A 25,634-nucleotide genomic window follows, 5' to 3' on the forward strand; every position below is an offset into this window, starting at 1 on the left:
AAGTATCTGTTCAGATTTCATGACTATCAAATAAATGCACACAGGCGGTAGTAATCTGCCTTTTTTTCATACTTGATGTGGTGAATTTTAAGTTATTTATCACAGTTTGAACAATTTTAGTTTTTAATGCATATTCCTGCCCTTGATAAATCCTACAAAATTAGTTACAAACTAGTCTTGAAGATTTCTTTTTAAATTTCTGAAATAAATATAGATAGATAGTAAAAATGTATGTGTTCCATTTACTAGAAATGCAAATAGTTTACAGAATAATAAGAATTACAGTCAGGAAAAAGGAAATAACAAGGGAGGGTTTTTTAAATAAAAAAATAAAATTTTGTTGCATGTATATTATTAGGTTTCATATGATGTATTATTTAGCATGAATTTTTAACAATTACACTTACAAGAGGAGAAGTTTATAGATTTTAATGTACTCTCAAAAAATAAACTTTTACTATTTCTGGAGATTAAATAAGAAAATTACTGGTACTGTGAGTCTGTATTCATTTGTAATCAGTAAATTAAGCCGAGCTATTTATTTTTCAAAGCTGACATATATACAATGATTATTACCTCATAAAAAGAAATGATAATATAGAAAGTAATTTTTGCTTACCGTCTGACAATAGATATTTCTTTATAAATAATATAGTTTGTAATTGGGGAATGCAGATGTTGGCAGTATATCTCAGTGTTATTCTGCAGGCTTTTATTTTACATATTTATTTGTATCTCTAGGTATGAATACATACTTGAATTCGCTGCTATTGCCATTTTTAATATATAATGTACAGCTTTATAGCACACTTGCTCATGATATGTAACCACATAGAACCTGGCATTTATATATGTCCATATTAAAAAGATCTATGCATATTTGAATAATACAATGTGGAAAAGAACAAATGTGGTAGAACCTTTTTATAAACGTAAATTTTGAGATGTATTCTTTCAGTATTCTCACCATAACATGAAGTTCTTAATTAAATGCAAAAATCCAGCTACCTAAAAACAGAAACCAAATCTGATTTGCTTGAGAATAAATTGTTATTTCACTCTACTGGAATAGTTTATTTAAAAACAGGAAAAGGAAACAAAAAAGGATTTTTTTTACATCCTATGCCTCAGGGGCTAAAAGTAATGAATATTTTAAGAGATTATTTTAATTAAATTCCTGCAGATCTAAATAGAGTAATATTTTATTATCACATACATAATCATGTAACAGAAGTATTCATTAAAGTTAACACTTTCCCAACCAAGAATTCATGATAAGATTTAGTGACCTTGTACAAAAAGGCACAAATTAGGAAGAAAAATGAAGGGGGACAGACTTTGATTAATATAGGTAATGCTATACCATATTTATAATAGCTTTTCCCTATTCTGGTTTATAAATGCAGTCACTGAGAAAGGTGCCCTGCTGAGGCTGAAATGAGGCTGAAATCGGAGCACATGCCACTAGAGTGTGGGGAAACTGATCACACTGTCAGCAATTCATTTCAAAATGATGTATTTAGTGCTCATTTCACCTTCTAAGAAAGAAAGGAAAAGGAGTTTCTCAGACTGGAAGGTGATACTGTTATTTTCAAGGACATATCTAACAAAGATTGTATAAAGGGTTTAGGGTGCTGTTTTTAAAAAATGAAAAGGAAAAGAGCAAACAAGGAAAGCTTTATGCAGAAATCCAGTGCTACCATGCTGTTTGGTAATTGCTAACATATGTGGCTTCTCTATTTCATTGTAGTCGTCCTCGTGAGTTCTGGCGCCTTGACTACTGGGAAGATGACTTGCGGCGCCGGCGACGATTTGTGCGTAACCCCCTTGGATCGACACATCCTGAAGCGACCTTAAAAGCTGCCATAGACCACGGTCAGTGTAAAATCTACTCACTGTCAATAGTCTCAGGTCTATATGGCAATGAAGATAGAGAACTTGATTGCTCTAAGAGAGCAGGAACAGTCACATTTGGAGTTCTCTTCCTTGCGTTTCAGACCTGAGCATTTCAAGACCTAATTAGTCATTATCTTTTAGCAGCATCTGCCTTGGAAAAATCCTTTGGGTAGAGGGTTTAGAATACCAGAAATTTGAGACAAAGGTTTAAGATTCTCTTATTTCCTTAGGTTTTAATAAGCTTTGTGACAAATTGTTATATGTATGAAGTTGTAGCAATATAAACAAGATATATTTTCCTGTGAGAAATCCCCACTGATTATTTTAATTAACTTGAGGTTAAAATGAAAATTGTGCATGAGTCAAATGATATTCACAGGAGCTCTATTTTAATTTTCGTGCATTAAACAAGCCAGAATGAAAGCTTTTCTCAAAATATAAGTAAATTGTAGGAAGATAAATATATATCTAGATAAGATAGATGACAAGCAGGTAGACAGACTGATAGACAACATGGGCCAAGCATCTTAACCTCTGGTTAAGCATCTTAACCAGAGTCATTTCTGAAAGAAAATGTCTCCAATATGTTAGAGCTATAATGCCAAAAACATGACAGTATTTTAAATAATGATCAAATAGAGAAGAACTATAAGTACAATCTTAACCTATAATGGCGTTGATCACCTCATATTTTGCTAAAGGAAGTGAAAAATCAGGTAGAATTAATTAGGCCCTTTCTGCTTTGGGATTGATACATTGTTGTACTATACACAGAGAGATTTCAAGAGTGTAAATTGTCCTTAACAGTTATATTTAGTATAGTTTGATATTATCACTTGCATTGTTTTTCAGAAGTACAGTAATGAAGTCAGTGGTGAAATTCATTTTTTTTTACTACCAGTTCTGTGGGCATGTCTTGGTGGGCGTGGCTGGGGAAGAATACTGCAAAATCTCCATTGCCTCCCCACTCTGGAGCCAGCCAGATATGGTATTTACTGGTTCTCCAAACCTACTCAAAATTTCCACTATTGGTTCTCCAGAACCTGTTAGAACCTGCTGAATTTAACCCCTGAATGAAATAGAACATTAGTTCATTTTTGTGTATTTATCAGAATATAATAATAAGAACTTAATGATTATATTTTAATGTTTAAATATATTTTATTAAGTTTTAAATCATGATGCAATAGTGTAAAACATATTTAACTACATGAAAGATATTACGGTGTTTTAAACCATATTTGTGCTTAATTTTAAATCTAATATTTAATTACTAATTGTATAATCACACATGGTGAATACTCTAGCAGTACTACTTGTGATATGTGTGGGTGTGTGTATGTGTGTGTCTATGTATGAGTATGTGTGTGTGGGCATGCATGCATGCATGCATGCATGCAGAGTGATGGTTGTAATAATACAGAACTTTAATAGGCTGTATGGTATGCATTTTTCACTGAAATTATTGTGAAAAAGTCAAGCAAATACAAAAATACAAAAATGAAAATACATTTACAGAGCTAATTATATAGGTGATTTCATTGAATGTTATTTGGAAAGGCTTTTGTGCTACAATACTGTCGTTTCTTCTGAAATACCATACTCACTGTTAATACAGTTTTTTGAGTTTGATGATAAAGAATACTCTTAATTCAAATATTTTTTTAATTCTAATTCTACTTCAATCCTGTACTTGCCAGTAGAATATAGCAAACCACTGAAATAAACCTGATTTATTGAATTAATGTGTATACAATTGAAGCATGGGTCTATTGTTTCTAGATTATATGCGCTTATGCCACAAAAGACATTAATGCAGAAAAGGCATAATTTCTAAGATGGTTTGATTTGATATGGCAGACAATACTTTTTTTAATAAAGTTTTTTATTTTTTCATTTTCAAAACATATAACCATATGTATGCTATTACCCAGCCAACATTGTATTGTATTATTAAATGTTTACATCATTTCGTCTTGCCATCAACTCCCAAAAACAGTTATTGGCTCTTCTGCTCTCCATACACCATATTTGTACTTTATCCATCACTTTTTTCTCCCTCTCTCTTCCACCTCCCTACCTCCTTTCTTCCCTCTGTCACACTTCTCTACTTCCCTCTCCTCTCTCCTTCTCCTCTCTCCCCTTTCCACTCCTTTCTCTCATCCTCTTCCCCACTCCCTGCTCTCTCTCCTATCCCTCTCTTCTTCCCTTACCTCTCCTCTCTACGTCACACTCTTCATCTCATTTACTTGGTATATTTCAGCTTTTGAACGAGCTCCATTTTATGTTGATGTTTATAATTCCTTTTCAATATACATATTTAATTTTAACATATCTTCCTCCTTTTTTAAAAAAGAGAGAAAAAAGTATACATATATAGTCATTGTGCTTTTAAACTCCCCCCTCCCCCGCCTTATTTTGGCCGAGATGTAGACCTGGTTACAATTCCCAGCTATTTTCATCAATATATTTATATAATTATGCATCCTTACATGGTACGGCAGACAATACTTGATGGAATAAATAACAATTATTGTATAGATTTTAGATAGGTTAGGTTTGTGAAAATACCTTAACTGATTAACTGGTAAAACATTCTAACCCTTTAAAAAGTAAAACCTCTCTGTCCTTGCATTCAGCACATACATATACTCACATACTAAAGCATCACATACTTGCTCAAAGTAAAAGTGCCTTAAAATTGATTCACAAAACAATTTCTGTGTGCTGTATCCACAGCTGAACAGATGCCAGGTGATTGTGCACGAATATGTTTTTTCAGCTGTTCCCATTACTGTGCTGTTCAAGAGCTCTCTTCCTTCTATAATACAAATTAAGGCTGTGGATTGCTTCACATTCAAAGAGAAAAAGGTGCTTTGGAGCGTGCAGAGATTCCAATGAAACAGCTGCCTCCTATTCCTTAAATCAAATGCACCTTTTCTTAGGATTGTGTGGCTGCCTACTACAATTCCATAACTGGCAAAAGGCACAGCTGAATTATGGACAGATATTCTGCTTATACCCTCCACATGCTTGAACCAGGTTTTTTTGCTTTTGGCACTGAAGCAATGTATATAGTCTTAATTCAGTCTAATGCTTACTAATGAAAATAGTCTATAGGTAGCAAAACTAAATAAGAAATAGAAAGGAAACTGAAATGAAAATCTACAGTCTTTGTAATTTGTATTTGAGCTAGTATATAAGCATACATTAACTTCAGGATGACAGGTATATTTGGCCTTTGAATAGCATGGCGACACTATAAAAAAGTAAGCCAAGGCAAAGGCTAGATTAATTTAAATGTATAGTCTACCTGAATTAGAATTTTGTAAGAAGCATCAAATCTCTTTCTACCCTTCAGTAAATCACAAATTCCCAATGAAATTATTGTTCTGGTCTATGGTTTCTTTAATTGCAGAATAGTCTATTTTAAGTCTACAATTTTCTACAATTCCTTTTGGTCAAAGCAATTGGATTCAGGTCAACTCAGACTCATTTGTTTTCTACAATGCAGTTTATTGGTTTAATTCTAAATACATCAGCTCTAACAATTGTAGATTGTATATAGTTTATATATGATTTCTGGAAGAAATATTCTCTTTATTATATTCATAAATGTTTTTTCACACCTATTGTAATGTTTGTTAATTTCTGCTGTGTTCTAGATGTTCAGTTCATTTTTGTTTTGTTTAGGAAAAAAGATAGAAGGGAAATAAATTGTAATTGCAAGCCTCTGTAATAGAATATTTGATATGGTAGCTAGTTCAGAATAGGACTATTCCTATGGTTCCTCCCTGCAGGAATGCAGTTTATTAAATATTGTTGTTGGAAGAAGTGAAAGAGGTCCAGAAACAATCAGGCATATTAAGGCCAAAGAGCAAAAATCATGTCCTCCTTCAGTCCCATTTATGTATTTCAGTAGCCATCTCCTCAAGGAATTGACTTGGTTTGAAGGAGAGCCTCTGGTATAGAGGTGGCAGAGTAAATACCTTAAGACTAATGTTCTCTGTTCAGACAATCAATATCAGTGCAATGACTATTCTCTGGGCTACTTTCTACTTAAAAACATTTTTTTTAAAATTCTGACAATTTAATTGCCCTTCCCAAACACACATTAACTTGCCTCTGAAAAAGGACTATAGGAGATTTTTCAAAGAGTGAAGTTCCAAATGGCTATTTGTAAAAGGCTTTATTTATGTCTTGAAAGAAGCTTGCTTTCCATTGGACCTGTTTTCCAATGTTGTGTTTCAGGTGTTGAAATGGCTGTTATCATTAAAAAAAACAATTACATAAAACGTATCCTTTGTGAACAGATACATTTTAATTAATGCTCATTGTAGAAATGTTGCTCACAAACAACTATAATAAATTATTTACACTGAATATATCATCTTCCATTTTAAAAGGACTTTTTGCATGTGTTATAAAGACTTTACTGGGTATAATGAATAATCCCACCCTTACGTATTTTTTAGGAAACATATTCTTTTCATGGATGAATACAAAAAAAACCCCATATTTTCAGTCATCCTTTGAGAGTATTTTTAAAAGAATTTACAGAAAACCTAAAGACATAAAAGTTTCAACTTCATTAAAGAATAGCACAGTGATATTCTAGTACAGATTCCAAGTAAATGTATCAATATTAGAAATAAATGTATTAATATGAAATATTAATATATAATGTTTTTAACATTTTTAAAAAACTTACGTCCAGAAAAGCAGAAAAAATTAAGTACACAAAATACGACCCATACCAGATTATCAAACAACATTAAGTCAAAATAAGTATGCAGAAAATGATAGGTTAAAATGATCCTCTTACTGTGCCCAATTTGATCTATTGGAGCAATTATTGAGAAGGTCATCCTAAAGAGTACCATCATAACAACATATTTGGCAAAGTATAAAGGGATATTTATTGAGATATTGTGAATCTAGGAATTATATGAAAATTTTGATCTGGAACATTTAAGAGCTATACATTATTGTAACTTCTATATTATTCAAAAGAATGAATGGCAGTATTTAAACTAATTGAAATTTCTGGGCAGTTGTCAAGGCCACTTTATATAAAATGAATTGCAACTACAAATTTGAGGCAACTTCATCCCATAATTCCATGTAGAAATTCAGAAACATGATATGTAAAAACAAATTCAATGTCAAACATCATGTTTAAAAACAAACAACATTTGGGGGGAGGGGGGAGGGGAAGAAATTTAAAATACAATTCTTTAACCTATTATATTTTTCTGAGAAGCTGCATTTACATTCTGCCAAGTCAGAGTTTCTGCAATTTATCATCATCATAGGTTCATGTGGAAAAATTACATTGTTAATGAGATGAGTTACCGTCTCTGCTTTTCCATTTATGTGGGCACATTCAGGGAGGAAAATAAGTGAGGCAGTAACAAGTTGCTTAACATTCTTTTCAGATGTCCTAGTCAAAAGCTATTTAAAACACTTTGCATTTCGAGGCAACAAATAAGATTCTAAATTGTAAAATATCATTGGTCTGAACAGCCTGGTAGCCTATCTACTAAGGACTGAATGGTTGGAACTGCAATTTCTTGTAAATTCTACACCTGAGGAACACATGTTCTAAGATCTCAATATCACACAGGCATCTATTGTATGACAAGGGTATCTGATTGTATCTGTCATGTATAATTGCAGAAGGAACATCATTGGAGTATGGTGTAGAGAAGGCCCAGTGATATTTGGAATAGGATAACTGGTGTAACATAGAGGCAAGTACTGTTCAAATTGGTTAATGAGAATGAATTCAAAGCCTTGACCTTCAATCTTTCCTTGGAGAGATGAGTCAGGGAGAGATGAGGATAAAATATTGGATGGTATCAGAAGGCAGTGAGATACAAGAGAATCAAGAAGGTCAATACTCCCTTAAACTTAATTTAAATCATAGATACAGAAGTTAAAGGAAGAAAATGAATTGAATAACTGAAAATGAATAGGGGAGAAGCATAAAAAGTAGATTATGCAAATTAAAAGCAAATGAAGATACCCGAGGAAGCTATTAGCTGAAATAAGCTGATCAGAGTCTGGTCAGTGCTTCAATGGGAGACTGAACACATTGCATTAGATCTATTGTGACAGGAAATAATATAAATAAAAAAAATTAAATGCAGAAAAATTATATATTAATATAAATTTCAATTTTGTCATAGGACAGAACAACAATATGTATTTGCTTGTTTTGGTGGTACAATCTATTATTTTTCATTTTACAAAATAGTTTCCCTATTAATTATAATTATAATTATGAAGCGTTAGCAACTAGGAAATAATCTAATGTTCAAGTTCTTCCTCACTGTTTAAGAATGCATAGCAACACTGATGCCTCAAAAAGGTATTTGACATTAGCAAAATTAAATGTGGAGCAAATTCACCTGTTCTTCCCCGAGTAGCAATAAAAATTCAAATAAGATTATATGATAAATACTAAATATCAAGGCTAACCAGTATGAATAGATGTATATTGAATGACTGAACGAATGAATCCCCATCTTTTTTGCAAGGAAATCATAGTTTATAACTTCATCTTTATTTCTTAATCATTTTATAATATGATGATAATTGCATTAAAGCTATTAAAAGCTAATTTTGTATGCAATAAGCTCAGGAATCCACATGTTCATTGTGGAATGAGCTTTGTTCAGCAGCTCCATGGACAGAATCGCATATGAGCAACTTAACTCCACTTCCCACCAGATGTCAGTCATGTGCTCATCTGTCACTATTTTTCTATCTTAACTGCCAGAGTTAATTTCCACAATTATGTCAGCAGGTGAAAGAGCTGTCAGTCAGACACCATTTTGGCCTATAAATCAGCTAGTCACCACTTTACTCTCTTGAGCTAACTTGCAGGCTAAGATGTAAAGGTTCAAAAGAATACAATTATTAGTGTATTTCAGTAGTACTTCCAAAAATTTGTTCTCTTCCTCTCCCTCCCTCTTTCCCCCCTTCCTCTCCCATTTATATATAAAGCAATTTCAAAGCATTGCCAGTAAAACTTTCAAACAAAGCTGTCAGATAACAGAAATGATTAGCCAGCAATATGATTACGTCAGCTGGATAGTTCTATAGAAAGCATATGGCATAATCTTAAAGAATAGCTGTGTAATCTCATGTCTTAATCATATAAACATTTATGTTTTCAAGTCTGCTGATTATGACCTGTGGTTTTAATTCTGTGGAGCACAAATTAGAATTTTGGTATGTGCTGTTAAATTGCAAATACTGTGGCTTGAAACCAGAGTTGCTTTTTGTTAAAGAAAAGATAATTTCTTGGAACTTCTGTATTCCCTCTTCATCATATTCAGCACTTTAATCCCAGAATTGGAATTTCTTGGCATCAGTGCCTTCAAAGGTATAGGTGGGAAATACTTGTTTCATGAAAGTGAACTTTTGTGTGTGTTAGAGTGAGTTAGTCAAAGCCAATTGTTTTAAAAATGTAATTATAAGCTATTAGAAAAAGTCAGTCCATCTGATTAGTTAAATAATGATTTTTTACTTAATTTGCTTGAGTGCAAAGTTAATTTTTGTGCACATTTTACTACTCTGATGGCGTTGAATGTATTCTGTTTATATATGCTGATGTATTAGCTAGACAGACAGACAGACATACAGTGTTTTATAAAAGAAATGAGGGCAAAACAGTCTGGCCAAATGATAAAATAAAGAAAAAGAGTCGTAATGTTACTTCACCATAGAGCATATCTACCAGCTTCTGATGGCCATTGCTACATCTAAAAAATTTACAACCATAATAAGATGTTTAAAAAAACTGGTTTCACAATATCTGATCTATAATTGCTGATTGAAATAGGTGGGAGAGAATGCTGTCAAATGGTTCAATAAGCTCAAGATATCAAGAATGATTATAATTTTTATTAACTTTTTTTTGTTTAGTTATGTTGGGTTCTGAGAAAGTGCCTGGACAAGTCCTTGCAGTTTTGGGGGGAAGGTTTTTCAGGAGTAGTTTGCCATTGCTTCCTTCCTAGGAGAGACTGATTGGCTCAAGGTCACCCAGCTGGCTTTATACCCAAAGTGGATTTAAAGCTCACAGTCTCCCACTTTTTAAGCTGATGGCCTAACTACCATACAAAACTGGTTCTGATTAATAATATAATTATCAACAGGAATGTTGTAGATTTAACTTCAATGCCTGAGAGCACTCAGAGGGGTAAGTTAAAGAATATTACTATATCTGTCTGTTGTCATCATTGAAGTGACAGCAAGTTGTCAGTTTGAACCAGTTTAAATGCTTTCTGTGTGGAAAATAAAAGATATTATAAAAAATATTTAGCCAAGAGAGCGTCTGCAAGCATTTATATAGCAATATAGCAATAGCAGTAGACTTATATACCGCTTCATAGGCCTTTCAGGCCTCTCTAAGCGGTTTACAGAGAGTCAGCATATTGCCCCCAACAATCTGGGTCCTCATTTTACCCACCTCGGAAGGATGGAAGGCTGAGTCAACCCTGAGCCGGTGAGATTTGAACCGCTGACCTGCTGATCTAGCAGTAGCCTGCAGTGCTGCATTTAACCACTGCGCCACCTTGGCTCTCCCTTTCAAATCAGTAAGGAGAACTATTTAGTAATGACGATGAGACATATTTAATTTGTATGTGGACATTTAAGACATTAAGCTTTGCCATGACTTTTTATTGAAACAAAAGACATGAAGTAGACCCAGTAAGGTAAATCAGAATCTGCTTTTCCAGCAAAAGAAAAGCAGACCAATTTGAGAAAATGGGCTGTGTGATTCCTCCTCCTAAATGTTTTTATTTTCCAACCAGATTTTAAGTCAGCAGACTTTCAAGTGGGTCTCAATAGAGTCCCAGTGGAGTTCCAGCTGGAGAAGTGCATTTTTGTTTGAACAGAAGCTTCACTTATTGAGGGGTCCAGTTATCCAAAGATTTGTAGGATGATGTCATCACCATAAAGATAACACTCAATTCTATCTCTCCCTTTCAAATCAGTAAGGAGAACTATTTATGTGTGCATCACAGCTTCTGGAAGCAATGATATGCAGGGTCCTGACAAACAAATCAAACTATAGTAACTATAGATAAAACAGAAATACTGTGGATAGGCACTGTTTAGACTGAGCAAACTAGGTTTTAGATAAGGTAGAGCATTTTCCGAAAGAACCGGCATGTAGCTTTAAAGACATACATGACTTCACTGGCATGGTCAACTTCCAAAATTGGACTGAGATAAAATGTTCTTATTAATCCATGCCATCATAGGTAAACAGTGGGATCACTGCTGATTGTTATGTTTCTCTTGAAGACAATCCATAGCTGCAACTGGTATTCAATTGCTAAGTAGAGCAGCTAAATAGAATCATGATAGTGATTGCTTGTGTGCTACTGAGTCTAGGTTAAGGGATTGGCATCAAGCCAAATACATTTTAGAAAATCTACTTTTTCACTACAGGTTGAATCATGAGATCAGCTGGGAGAAGTCTGTTGTAGGATTGCTCATAATAGGATGGCCCAGAGTGGAGCTTATAAAACATATTGCAATTGTGAACATCTTTCTCAAGGAAAGTATGGTTAATACCATGTTTTCTACAGATAACAACTGAATACTTGCCTGTTGATCAGGGCATTTGTAGGTGCAAACTGTTTTTAAGTGAATAATTGAATTGTATTTTATAGTCTTGTTTTGCAATAATTTTAACTGTTTTACCTCATCTTTGAAATTCTTATTATATACAACCCTCGCCTTCCTTGAGCAGAATATCAACAGTAATAACATGGGTGATTGTGTAGGTACCATAATTTTATTTTATAAATACACCCACAATAATATACTTACAAAATTGGGGTGGGGGGTTGAAGTTGTGAGAGCTAGGTAGGCTGAATTTTAGACTGAATGCCTATTGATTTTTGCCTTGAGTTATTACTGCCACTTTACACAGTTACCAAAGATAGTGGAAAAGCCAAAATGCTTGTATGGTTGGGTAAAGTACAAGAAATAGTGTTTTTAGCCACATAAAATCTGTAAGCATAGGTAATATATAAATCCTTATTCTGGCATTTTTCAATAATATTTTAAACCTCAATACATAGGCAATTGATTATCAAATCATCTATTGATATCTGTTAAGTGGCAAAAAGATATTAGGAAAAAATAGCATGCATAGGCAAGTTTACTAGAATTATTGTTGGAAAAAGTTGGAATCCATTTTGATTTCCTAACTTAACAAGTACGAAAGGAGTTGCTCAGCTTTAAATAAGACTATTAGTCTAATTGAGACAAAGTTTTATAAGCCACAAATGGTATATTGTGTCAAGTTACAGACAGCATGTTAAAATTTACAAACATATTTGCTATCTGCTTTATATTTATTTTTTGCTCTCATTTTATTTTTAAAAAAAGCCTTAGAAAGCAACTAGACAACTGAGAATTAAATATTAGTGCATGTGTATTTTACTAACTTAAAATCGTCAAGGGAGAGTTAATTACAGGAAAACCTTTCTAAATATCAACTGCATATTTTCCATGACAAGGGGTTTTCAACTCTCACTGAATAAGTCCAGACGTAAGAGTGTTGTTTAGTTATATCCACAAATATATTTTAAAGGAAAAGGAAACAAAATTATGTTCCTGCTTTCATGGTTACTACTGGTAAACAGATTTGGAAATATATTTTAAAGCATCTGGGTTCAGAAAAAAAAACATGAAATATATTAAAAAGAGGCTACATTTTAAGTTGAACTTAGAATTTGAAAAGCTAAAGACACAGATTCTAAATTGATTTGCTTTATGTATTGTGTTAATAGTTTCATTTAAAATTTCTGTTCACATGCTTACAGACACAATTACGTTTTTATATGGTCACGAGGGATTGCTTTCCTCTGTAAATGTTTGCAGATTAAAGGTTTTTAAAAATAATTCCTTGGAACCTTAAACTGTGTATGGCTGTGATCAAAACGTAATCAACTTTGGATAGAAGCTGTCTGGCCAGGATATGTTTGACATATGTTTCCAAAGAAGATGGAGGCCAGTATGTCGCTTCTTCTACAGCACAAACTAAAATGGTCTATACTTTTTCAACTCTTTTCTATACTAGAAATCCAGATAAGTTTCATGTGTTCTGCAGCTATATCACAGCAGGTAAATATATAAGTAGTGGATTGCTGCCTCCTATCTGTTTCCTGTTGTCAGGTTTAAATACAAAGAAAATATATTTAGAGATGGAACAATAGCAATGCTGAGAACAAAATCAGACTAATACACCATTCATTTATTACAATTACAGAAGCTCATTTTATGCATTTTGAAGTAGAATTATTAGAACAGAAAGCTTTGTCTTAATATTAGCCTTTGCTTTTGTTTGGAATTCACTGGTAATTTTTAAAAATTTTGTGTGATACTGGAGTAAGAAAGTTAGTCTTCCTGAAACTGGTCTTTTCCAGATGTATTAGATCCCCATCCTCATCATTCCCAGGCAACATGGTTTTTATGAGAGTTATGGGAGCTGACATCCAACCTATTTGAAGGTCAGTGGGTCAGAGAAAGATGGTATAAAGGGACTTCAGCGCTGGACATATTTAGACTAAAATCCCATTCATTTCAGTAGCCTCATTCCTTAAGTAACTTGTGTTTTACTGCAATTTAAAGAACGAATTGGGTTGCAACCTAACTTTATCACATCCTTTCACTTTGAGTCCGCGCAGCATTGAAATCATGCGGATTTCTCCTCCTCATGCTCGTCACTTTTCCCTTTTCATCCTGCGTGTCTATATTGTGTGTGCAAACACACCGGCTTCTAAGCGATTTCTTGTGCTGGAATTGAGCTGTTAATATTACCTCTGCTGAACCCCATCTCTGGGTTCTCCCCCCCCCCTTTCCGTCGAGGAACTGCGGCGCAAGGGAAAGTCCCGCTGAGCGCCGCTTTGATGGAGCCGCGCTCCTACATCGCAGCCTCCGCTTGAACGCAGAAAGGCCACGGGTGCGTTCCCGCTTACTTGCCCTGGATTCATGAGTGCAGAATTCCGAGGAAGCTGACTTGGTCTTCCGTGCCGGAGCGATTCTGAGAGCTTGTGTTCCCGGAGAGCTGCTTGGCCGGGCGATGCCGCCGCTTTCCAAACTCGGCTTTGCCCCGCGGCAGCCAGGCGGAGTCTCCAACAATTGCGCGATCCCCTGGAGCCTCCAGATCCTAAGCGCCTTTTTAAAAAGAGAAATCTGCCATGCTGCCTTCTGTGTAGGTATGTTGTATTTTAAAAAATCCACCTTTTAAAAAAAAAAAAAAAATCCAAGGTTGCCTTGGGTGACTCGGTTGGTATGATATTCTCAGAAACCGGGACCGTGTCTTAAAATATCTTGGCCCTGAGCGCGCCTCTCCCGAAGGAGGAGAAAGCGGAGCTGTCATTCTTTCTTGCGCTTGGGGACAGGCGGCCTCTGCTGCCGCCTGTAAAGGACAGATGTCGCCAACGCGGCGCCAGGGTCAGCCTGCTCTTTCCCCAATAAAGGTGCGTTTCACACAGGCTTCGTGGCTTGAAAGGCACTGAGGGACTTGGATCCCGAGCTGCTTTAAGTTCTGAGACAAGTTTAAATTTCTATTCCCCACCCCCCACCCCAGTAGTAGCTCTGGAAGGAGAAAGCCCGGCGTCTTTAGGAGGAAAATCAGGCCCCAAAACTTTGAAATAGTGCCGCCTTCGCTTTCCGCCTTCTCCCTGGCCCAGGAACTTCTCAAAAGAACCGCCTCCACTTACAGCTGAACGCGTCTCCACCCGCGAGCGCGCTCAGACGGCCGATTCCAATTTCGGACTTTCCGCTTTCCACGCGCTGTTTTTTCTTTACGGTCCTTTGGCTGATTATTAGGCACGCCTGTATAGGATTGCAGCCTCTCGGCGCGCTCTAAAGCCAGATCCCTGGAAGCCCAGTAGGCACTGAGTCCCAACACGTAATAATGGGCTTTCCCGACCTCATCCTTTTATCTTTTGGTCCCGCGGAGGAAGGATCAGGCCGGTGTTTCGGGTGGAGTCCCTGGACCTGCACCGTGCCTGTTGGCTGAGATCTGGGAGGAGAAGGAACTGGATTGGGGTGAATTGGACAGAAGCCACTAATGCCATTTCTGGCTAGCTGATGTCCCCACCAAAGGGAGGGGACGCAGCTGTGAAGCCAGCCCCCCTCCCCAGCCCTAAAGCAATCTCTGTGGGGACTGTGAGCAAGAATGTCCCTTCAACCAGCATATTCACCTACCACAATCCTCACAAGGAGAATGTTTCAGAAAAGGTGTGCAGTTTCTATATTATAAAAGGAAGTGTGATGATTGTGAAGAACAGGGAGGTTCAAAGTCCATTTTGTTAACACTAAGCCTTCCCATGGTCAGTTTAAATCGCAGCCTATTGCCCTGCCTGACTCATCAAAATTTCTTCAAGTTTATAGAGGCATTTGGTTGTCGCATTGGTCTAAGTTCATTGAAATTCATAGAACCTGAAGTTTTGCTGATATCTGTGGTCCTGGCTCAGTATGAATCTCCTCCACTCACTTCCCTTAGACATGTTTGGCTGGTTTGTCTATCTTCCAACTTCCCTCTTGAGAATGGCAGTGGTGTGTAAAATCTCCTTCCTCTGCATGGTCTTTGGTAAAGTTTTCTACTAAGCTTTGATAAGGTTCTCTACTATTGCCAGGTATATATTACAGCTATCTTGTGGCTCCAAATACAAGCCAACTACTTTCCTGCAACCTTAACTTTAAAAGAAAATCTGCTTACAGGTGTTTCAATGAGTGAATGGGCTGGAAATGAAGCAGGTTGTTTGCTCTGAATTTCATGTAACTTGATTTAGAGCTAGTTCTGTGTTGCACTGAATTGCATCATCGCTCTCTAACTGTTCCTTCCCCAGTATTAAAGCAGTCGACCAGGCCATTTCACCCTTTCCCAGGTAACTTCCTTTCTCCATCCTAAGGGTGTTTATTATATATATAGCAAGGCTATTTCTCTTCCCACCTCCTCATTGTAACTGTTGATAGCTGACAGCTTTGTTTCTCTTTCATTTCAGCTCCAGATGAAGATGTACTTGTTAAAGGAAAGCAGTCTATCAAGAATCAGGCTTTAGGAAATCAGAATTCAGAAAGCGAGATTCTTTTGGAAGCCGATGATGATAATTTGTCATCCATAGAGGAGAAAGAACTTGAGAATTTAACTGGTAATTTCTGCTATTTATATTCTAGAATCTCTGTACTGGTTTAGTTGCACCTTAATAACACAATTTCTGTAGTGTCTGACGTATAGGACGCATGCGCATGCACGCACACATACACACAAAGGTACTAAAGGCTTCTTTCTGCCTGATGAAGTTATTTTCTATTGATAGGAAATAACTTTTCAAATTACTGCTTTAGATTCTGTTTGTTGAGGACTTTTGATACAATATTTCAGATATGCACATTTGCTTTTGTGTACCTTAATATTTTTTGGAGGGGGTAGCTTTCTCTAGGCATTTTTCTAAAGTGTAAATCCCAGTGTTCCAATATATTATACCAGGCTTGACAATTAATCCGAAATCTTTTTTTTTTTTTAATACTTGTAAGTCATTTGGTAACTTGGCTTCCTTTTTTCAGCATTTATGCCAGCCATGCTATTTTTTATTTTTTATTTTTTTAAAAAAATGGGGGAAACGGATATATGTTACTGTAGCAGATTTGTGAGGTTTATAAAAAAAAAAGAAGCAAAGGCAACTTATTCTGCTTTGAGGTTTTGAGTATGTATCTAATTTTCTCCTTTCATGAACGGAATATTAGACACTACTACTTTTTTTTCTTTTACTTCTGTAAAATATAGCCATATATATATCCATATATCGTGATTACTCCCCAAAGAAGAATGTTACTTGTTGGGTTAAATTCTGTTTCACTGAAAGTAGTGGATATGAGCTTATTCATTAGGCAACATCCCTCCATAGGTTTATATATTTTATTCTATTAATTGAATCATCAGCTTAGCCTTACAGTAAAGTAAAGCATGAAAATGTATCTCCTGCCAAAATAATATTCTAGTGATTAAAAGCAAGCACAATTTATGTGGCTCATATAGAAGCTACTATTCAACAGATTTTGCCGGAGCACCCAATTTGATCCATGTCTGTCTATCCTTTCCCACCCTATTCTACATTCATTACTTTTGCTAATACATTCATACTGTAATAGAGGTGAAAGGGAAGTTTAATTATATAATCTTGACAATGGCAATAGGATTAAGAAGTAATCCTTGCTAATAAAGTACTTGCAGGTTGGAAATGAAGTTGAAATTGTCAGGGGTTTTCAACAGGACCTGAGGTGCCCTGGCGCTTGCAGCTGTCTCCTTGGCCTGTAATTGAATGTCTGAAAGTGATTGAAAAAATGTTATTTCTTCTCAGGATTACATGCTAATGTACAGAGGGCAAAGGGAGACAGCAAAAGAACACATAGCTGCTTATTTCATCCATTTGTGGGAATGAGCTTTGGGAAATCACGACAGTCGTGCAGCTCTCAGATGCCCATCTGCAAACACAATGTATTTGTACGCTGGGAATAGAGGCAAAGCTGCTCCGATCAGAACGGAGCATCTCTTCCATTGTCCTATTGGCACACATTGAGATTGATGCAAGATTAAAGACTATCACAACCTCTAACAATTGACAGAAATGACAATTCAGCTAGATTTTTTTTTGGCAGTTATTCACCCATTGATTACCTACATGTGCACACCTCATTTATACCCACTTTATTAATGCAAAAGATTATGCGTCACACATACATTTTACAATTTTTTAAAACAAAGGGCAGGATGATAAACATTCTCTTTGTTGCTCTCAGAATTCCCTGTTTATAAACCACTAAGATGACAAATATAATCCACTTTCCTTCTCTGGATCCTGCTTTATATTAACACCCTGCATATTGTTAGAACTGTGTCCAGCCTATTGTTTTGAGTAGTACACTGATGTGCTTCTGTGATAAGCCTTGTGGAGATGTGATTATTCCAATAAAAATGCATTCAAATGGAAACCAGTGCTCCAGCTGTTTATTCCCACAGTCCCTGAGCTGCACTAGCCATGTATGGATAGCTGGAAACATATTTAACTGACAGTTGAAGCACAGTATCCTTTTCAGTTTCTATCACTGTATATTTAATATTTGAATGTATGTCTTGGTTGTGCATATAAATAAAACCTAGCAGGGAATCATAGATTTTTAAAATAGGTCCTTCCTTCCTTCCTTCCTTCCTTCCTTCCTTCCTTCCTTCCTTCCTTCCTTCCTTCCTACCTACCTACCTACCTACCTACCTACCTACTTACCTACCTACCTATCTTCCTACCTACCTACCTACCTACCTAACCTGAGGCATTTGGTTCTGAAGCATTTCAAAGTTTTCAGGAATAAAAAATGAGATGATCTAACAACCATCTAGATGGGCATACATAATCACTTCCATTGCTTGCAGCTGTACTTGTTCAAATCTTTGGCAATCCAGCAGTGCAACAAATGCATTGCATGTGTTCTTGGAGTGTATATAAAATGTCCTTTGTTAGAGGCAGCTTGTTTTGCAAAGGGTAGGCTGGATTGATAGAATAAAAGAAGTAATATGCATATGTATATTTAGAAAATTTTGTGCTTGTTCTTCAGATCGTGGCAAACAAAGTGTTGGACTGTGTGTGTGCTTTTCTTTTCTTTTGTAGGTCCTGTTAGTCTATGTACAGCAGCTCAGCTCGTGGCCCCTTGTGTAATAGTGAAAGGCACTCTGTCCATCACCACCTCTGAAGTGTATTTTGAGGTAGATGAAGAAGAGCCCATTTTTAAGAAAATGGATCCCAAGGTAAGAGATCGCTGATTTTCTCTTTCTCTCCTTTTAAAAGACAAATAATAAGTAATCTTTCCATCCAGGCTTTTCTGTCCATTGGCTATGTTTTTCGGTCCTTAATTTAGCCAAAGTCATATATGTTAAGTATGAAATATATTACTTCTAAGAACCTCTCTTAATTACCTCAAGGGATAACCCTCCAGGGAGGTGCCTGAAAAACAAGAGAATGGGTAAAATATCTTAAATTAGCAGTACTGCCCCTTGATATCTGTGTTTTGGCTTTGAATGTTAAACAATACACCGTTCTAAAAGCATGATTTCTTGGACTTTTGTGCTGTATGGTTCTGCTTAAGTTTTTCTTAAATATACTGCAGTCCCCAAATACAAATGTAAATTACATTTCATTACTTCACAAAGCAGCATCTCTGTTTATAAATATAAACTTATTTCTTTAAAATATTCACCATGTTTGTCATATTAGAAAGTATTACTGAACATGCAGTCTTTTTAAAGATGTGCTTTATTATATAAATAATTCTGTTTTTTTTTAATAAGAAGAGAGATTTGCAGTGCTTTCTTGAAGTAAATGGAACACAAAACTGTATGATCTGATGTATACAGATTATATCTATATAGGCAATTTACACTAACTCCTGCAATTTTATTGTTCTCTATGAATATTTTTACAATATGAATAGTATCATTTACGAAATCTTTAATACCTAGTAGAAAGTATTTATGAAACTTTTTAAAATAAAATACACTTTATAGCATTGCACTAGCTAATTTAAAATTATAAACTTATCAGAATCATGTAAACTTTTCAAGCTAAGAGTAGTGTGCATATAAGAGCTTCAGTTTAACTGCAGTTTATTTGGGTGCTAATTTATTCTAAAAGTAAATATGCAGCCATCAAATAAAGAGGCAGAATACTTAATTTATATTTAACTCATTGTAGTATTAGAAACTTTGGCATATATTATTTTAGAGTAAACTATATATATTTCCCTGCTGCTTTGAAATAACTTCTCTCCTAGTAACAGAAAAGTAAACTGGTATTAGGTTTACAATATTAGTTTAAAAACAATGTGAGCCAGACATCTTAAATTGATGGTAGTCATAGAACGCTAGAAAAGCCGTCAACTGTATTAATTTATATGGAAATTGGGAAATGTTTGTGCTAGTGGTGGAAGGATAAGCTTCAAGCTGTTGAGTTCTCTTTGTGGAAACTTTCTAAATCTTTTGTTGTTTGGGTTATGAAGTCATGCAGTAAAACAACATTGTTTTCTTACAACCCTGGCATTTTCCCATGTCCTTTCTTTTTCTTCCCTCCCTCCCTTTTCCATATGCTGTGGATAACTAAAACTTGAGTAGCCACACCCCTTCTTCCAGTACCAATCCCGCACTTGCTTCAAAGCCTGTTTAATTAATAGGGTTTCCCAGTTTAATCAATTTAATTTGTCTGTGTATTTTTCTAAACTCTGGGAAGGAAAAACCTTGTGACAGGATTTTTGAAGTAAAGCAGCTGGGGATATTGTTGTTACTGATAGCATCAAAGTTTATATTCTTACTGAAAGCCTGTTCCTAACAAGATTCTTGAATTCTAGAGCATAGTCTTGATTTTGGGCTAGTGGAATGGCTAGTGGAGCTTGTATGAAAACTCAGTTATAAGCCATTATCAAATTCGAACCATTTTCAGCATAAATATGTACTTATTGCATTTGGGTTTCTTTAGCTTTGTTTTTTTGCCCCAAAATGGATACTGCACAAATAAGCACATTGGCATTCAAGCAGATATGTTATGGCTTTATCAATGCACCAAAACTAAAATAATAATTTTCCATTTTCAATTTAGACTTTTTTTAGGAATACTGTTTATATGCAAAGACTAATCAACTTTTCCAAACTATTAAAAAAAACTTCACAAACCTTCTGTGACAAATTGTCTAAATAAAAAATGAAAGTAAGAGTTTTTTGGGGGAGGAAAACAAAAATTTCCTCTCTTTGTAAGGTTGCAATTCCCTTCATACTTATTTGGGAACAAGCCACTTTTGATGCCAATGATAAACTTGCATAGGTTCAGGATGAACTTAGAAAAATTCCAATAGTAAAAGGCCGCTATAGATTAGATAAATGTGCACATCAAAATTTGTTTATACAAAAACAAATATCTCTCAATTTGATTCCTTCAGAAGAGAGAAATCATATTTAAACACATAAAAAATCCTTTCTGAATGAAGATCATTTTAATATGGAAATCAGTGTCTGTTGTCCTTGGGAATGATCCTTAAAAATGGTTCCCATTTTATTCCATATGCATATGTATACATTCGGCAAAAGTATGTAGGAAATAAAATGTCCTAGATTTCCTCAATTGTATATTTAGGGGTAATTTTACTCAGCGTTGAAATTCGTGTAATATTGAATATTATATTATCTCTATGCAAGAAAAGGCAGAAGGCTAGATAAGTGCAGAAAGAAGGAACTTATATTCTACAAACAAAAGGGAAGTTATATCAACTTGCAATAAAATTTTAAAACTAATGGTTGCCTGGCGAAAAAAAGTAGCTACACAAGGCTGCAGAGTTATTTGGATAATTTGTTCGGTATCAGTTAGAAACTTTCAAAATACGGTGTTATAATTTGTAAGTGGAAAATCTATCTTAGTTGCCCTTCTGCTTTTCCTTTCTATTTTCTGCTTAAAAAGTAAAATTCTTTGGTACAATCACCTCTTAATTGCCGATGTTTGGAATAAAGAGACACGAAGGCAATGGAAAGTTAAAATCGATTTTTTATTTTTTTTAATGAGGTTTCTTAACTGTTTTCAACAAGTTCAAATTTAAGCAAATGGTGGGAAGGAAAAGAAGTGCATTGTAGTCTGTCATTGGCACTGGAATACATTTAACACCAGTAAAGTTTTTATAGTGGTGATTTTTTTTCTTTTTTCCCCCTCTTTCTTTTGGGGGTTTCTGATTTTTTTCTTTTAATTTATTTTGTTTTCTTTCCTTACTTTTTTAAAGAAAGAAAATCGTACATCTAGTTAAATAGCGTTGTTTTTCACTTGGTGACAACATTCAGGGAAACGGACAAGAGAGAGAAAAAAGGGCGACGGAGAGAAGCGGGGGTCTCACACACACGGAAATTCAAAGCGGAGAAGGGAAGAAATGTACCTCGGGTTTCGCTCGGCTGCCGCCAAGTCCTTTCACTGCCAGGAGAGTTTTGTCTTTTTAAGGACATTTTAGGAAAAGGGGAGCGGAGGAGCAGCGCCGCCGCGCCTTCAGTCTTTGAGCCCGTCCCCCTTCCAGAGTTTGCAAAGGAGCTCCGGGCGCCCTATTATAGCTTGTCCAGGCTCTTGGGGTTGGTGAGGATCTCCCGGGCCAGGCGCCAGGTCTGCTTGGCGGCGCTCTCCAGGGCCGAGTGGGGCTTGCCCTGAAAGAGGTCGAGGTTGGGCAGGAAGTAGTGCGGGCAGCGGCGGCACTGCAGGCAGGAGATGAGCTGCAGGAGGATGCCGTTTAGGCGGTCGCCCAGGCAAGCCTCGTCCCAGTCGGTCTCCCGCGGGTGCTTCTCGCACTCGTAGAGCAGCAGCGTCTTCATGTGGTAGTTGTTGAGCGGCTGGCCGGGCAGCTCGAGGTGCCGGTCGCGCAGCGTCTTGAGCACCGAGAGGCACTTGTTGCGGCAGCCGCCCAGCAGCAGGCGGTTCTCGGCCTCGCCGAACTGCAGCACCCAGGCGTCGCTCTCGGCCGAGCTCTGCTTGCCGGTCAGCGAGTAGCACTCCTTGGAGAGCAGGTTGAAGCCCTCGGCCTTGACCTCGGCCACGCGGTTGGGTCCCGGCCAGGGGATGTGGGGCAGCGGCCACTGGGCAGCGCTGCGCGGCCAGATGCCGGTGCACTTGAAGGCGGGCGTGATCTGCACCACGTAGCGCTCGCGGATGCGGAGCTTGACCTCGCTGGTGTCGGCGATCATCTTGACCACGTCGCGGTAGCTGCACTTGTCCACGGCCTGCGCCACCAGAGTCTGGAAGCGCGAGCGGATCTTGCGCGCCGACAGGTAGCCCGAGGCGGTGATGAACTCCACCCACAGCGACATGCTGCGCTTGCGGCCGTCGCTCAGCTTGAGGACGGCGCAGCCCGGCAGCGAGCCGTCGTCCACGAAATTGAAGACGCCCATCTGGTTGAGGTAGAGCACCACCTCGAATTCGGTGGGCGAGATTACCTCCAGGCCCTCGTAGCGCGCGTCGATCTCGCTCAGCGAGCTGATGAATCGCGGCTCCTGCACTTCCACCTCTTTCAGCACGTCGGAAACGACCTTGCACACCTCGCGGATGGTCTTGGCGATGGCCGCTTTGCGGGCCTGGCACCGCTCCGTGTAGTATTTATTCAGCTGGTAGACTAGCTTGGCTTGCGCGGCGATCATGTTGGGGCAGACGTCCGGGCTGTACACCGGGCTCTCGCAGTACGTTGACGGATCCAACGCCGCAGCCGCCGTCTCCGTGCGGGCGGGCAGAAGCCAAGCCCGCTTCGCCCGGTCGCTGCCACCGCCGAGGAGGACGACGAGAGGGAGGACGAGAGACCGTCGGAACCCGCGCTGCCGGCACCGAGAAGAGCGGGCAACTACTTCCTCCGGCGCAAAAGTTTGGCGCTTCCTTTACATCGGAGGTGCGCCCAGTTGTTGGCCTGCTCGGGTTCGAAGGGCTTCAGTTCTTCATTGGAAAAACTCGTTCCTTCTTCCGTACTCGGGGGATTTGACTTTGCCCAGCAAAAGTGGGGTCGGCGGCCAAATTCTGGATCGACGGCGCGGACAAGAGTGGAAGCCGTTCTCTTTCCCTTTCCTCCTCCCGCTTAGTTGAGGCCGAGGCAGCGCCGCTTTGCTCTGTAGCGTTGCTTTTCTTCCGGAGGCCTCGGCTGAGGAACTCGCCCAAAGGCAAGCTTTCCGCCGCTGATTCCCGGCCTGCTCCTCGTCAAAGTTCTTAAGTTTAAGTCCAGCTTTAGGCCCCCTTCGGGATTTCCCCTTTGTTAAAAAATCGGTTACAGGTAAACCTTCCCCTTTGTCCCGAATATATTGTCTTGAGCAGCAGGAAGGAGGGTGCGTGTGGATGCACTTTTCCGCTTTCCAGGATTTCTCTCCCCCCCCTCCCGCCGCTTTCCGTTTCCTTCCCCCTCCCACTTTTGGAGCTGGATGCAGCCGCTCTTATTACTTTCCTGCGCCTCGCGTCCTCTCCCGGCGCGGACGTCTGGAGGTCTCTGCCTTTGCGGAGAGGGTCGTTTAGTTTATGAATGGTCCCAGGGCCCTGCTGAAGGGAGGCGTGGCTCGCGGATCCTACAATCGCCGCCAGAGCTGTCAGAGGGCCAGCCAATCGCTGGCCCGAGCCGCCTACATGGCCGCTGCGGGGCCCGCCACGATTGCAGATGCTGAGGAAGGAGGCCGGGAAAGAGAGAAAGAGACTGGAAAGATGCTTAAGGCGCACGCATTGGTTGTATGCACGTCTGTGTACCCGATTTCCCAGTTAGTTGAAAGCCAGGAGAGAAGGCGTTTCGGTCCTCCAGAAATGGGGGAGAGAGAAACTAGGAAAAGTGCTATTGAAGACATTGCTATGAGTAGTAATGCAAGATCTCCACTTATCCTCCTGGGATGTTCAAGAGTCGGGCTTGCGGTCCCAGTTTAGAATGAAACGGATCCTTCTACAATGGATACCAGGACCGATTAGTAACGCATTGAACATGGCAGGGAAGGAAAAATATATATGAAGGAAGAAGTATATTATGAGAAGAAGGAAAAGCCTATCTTTCACACATATGAATACCCACAGACTTAAACTTTTCCCGCAGGACCGTTGCGATTCCTCTCTAAATGTATTGCTCCTCAATAACTCCAGCATTTGTGAAAATGAACCCAATTATAGAAACCAATTAGGAGCCTTGATTATCCATCCTGAATAGTGTTAGGCTTAAAATTAATGATATCGTGCAATACGCCTAGTATACTGTTGCAAAATCAGTAGGTATGGTTTAATGTCCCATCAACTATGAAAAAGAGGTTTCGAATTTGAAGTTTGGCACGTTATATTATTGATATTTCTAATTACAAGTGGAGTTCCTGCTGGACTTCAGCCAGTGATCTCAGAAGCAATTATTTAACAATTATCACATTTCAGTATCTCGAGATTTATTAGTTTTTTTTCCTCCCAGAGGGCTAAGACAAATATTTATTCTTAGGTGCCAGTGTAAGCGGGTCAGGCGGGGCTTCCACGCAAAAAGATTTGTGCTTAATCGTAAATAAATTGTAAAGTATTTTAGAGAAAGGGAGAGAGCTAAGTGAAAGCACGGAATCTTTTCTAAGAAAAAAGTTCATTCACCACTAACACCCCCCCCCCGCATTCCAGTAAATACTTACAGAATGTTTTAATATTTTCGGCTAACCTTCAGTGTAAAATAGCCTTCTATGAGCAAGATATACCTTATTTCTAGTTGGACGCTAAATAGATGACAGACGGGATATATGTGCGCACAATTGTATTTCACTTAAAACAACGAGATTTTCTAATCTCAGCAGCAACTACAATAATTTTCAGCCACGTTGCTGCAAGCCTTTGTTCTCTCCGAGGGGCTTGGAAATAAGGAATCCTGCGTTTCTGGGATTTTGGGATTGCTATGACTTGAAGGAGAAGTGAGGCCCCAAGCCTTGCCTAACCCGTTATCTTTTCCGTTCATTCATCCCTTCGGGTGTTAGAACTGAGTAGGACCCAGCGGTTGGTTGGGGCCCCGGGGCCACCAGTGTTCTCCACGGGAGCAAGTCTTATTTGGAAAGCGGTCCATTGGCAAGGCGGCGCACCGGTTTCTCCTAACGATCCCTCCCCCTCCCCCATCTCTTCGTTCATTCCACTGCTCTGGTTCCCGTCCGGTTGCTCATGGAGCCC

General features: G+C 38.1%; 2 protein-coding genes across 2 annotated transcripts in view; one reads left to right on the top strand and one right to left on the bottom strand.

Annotated features, from left to right (window-relative positions):
- LRBA (LPS responsive beige-like anchor protein) overlaps positions 1-25,634 on the top strand; it is a 380,505-nt gene that overhangs the window by 173,039 nt on the left and 181,832 nt on the right. The window contains exons 38-40 of the mRNA XM_087724319.1: positions 1,751-1,875; positions 15,942-16,088; positions 18,600-18,736. Coding sequence (XP_087580445.1) covers positions 1,751-1,875; positions 15,942-16,088; positions 18,600-18,736 — 409 coding nt within the window. The remainder of the gene's footprint in view (positions 1-1,750; positions 1,876-15,941; positions 16,089-18,599; positions 18,737-25,634) is intronic.
- Positions 21,497-23,934, bottom strand: MAB21L2 (mab-21 like 2). The gene has a single exon (XM_014070470.2). The coding sequence runs from the start codon at positions 23,132-23,134 to the stop codon at positions 22,055-22,057; it is 1,080 nt and encodes a 359-aa protein (XP_013925945.1). The 5' UTR covers positions 23,135-23,934; the 3' UTR covers positions 21,497-22,054.

The sequence above is a fragment of the Thamnophis sirtalis genome, unplaced genomic scaffold, assembly GCF_051295495.1.
Source record: "Thamnophis sirtalis isolate CommonGarterSnake01/CBP01778 unplaced genomic scaffold, rThaSir2_p1.2 scaffold_10, whole genome shotgun sequence".
Taxonomy (NCBI): domain Eukaryota; kingdom Metazoa; phylum Chordata; class Lepidosauria; order Squamata; family Natricidae; genus Thamnophis; species Thamnophis sirtalis.

Excerpts from the sequence above, each read along its gene's own strand:
- MAB21L2 (XM_014070470.2), bottom strand. The coding sequence starts at position 23,134 with ATGATCGCCGCGCAAGCCAAGCTAGTCTACCAGCTGAATAAATACTAC.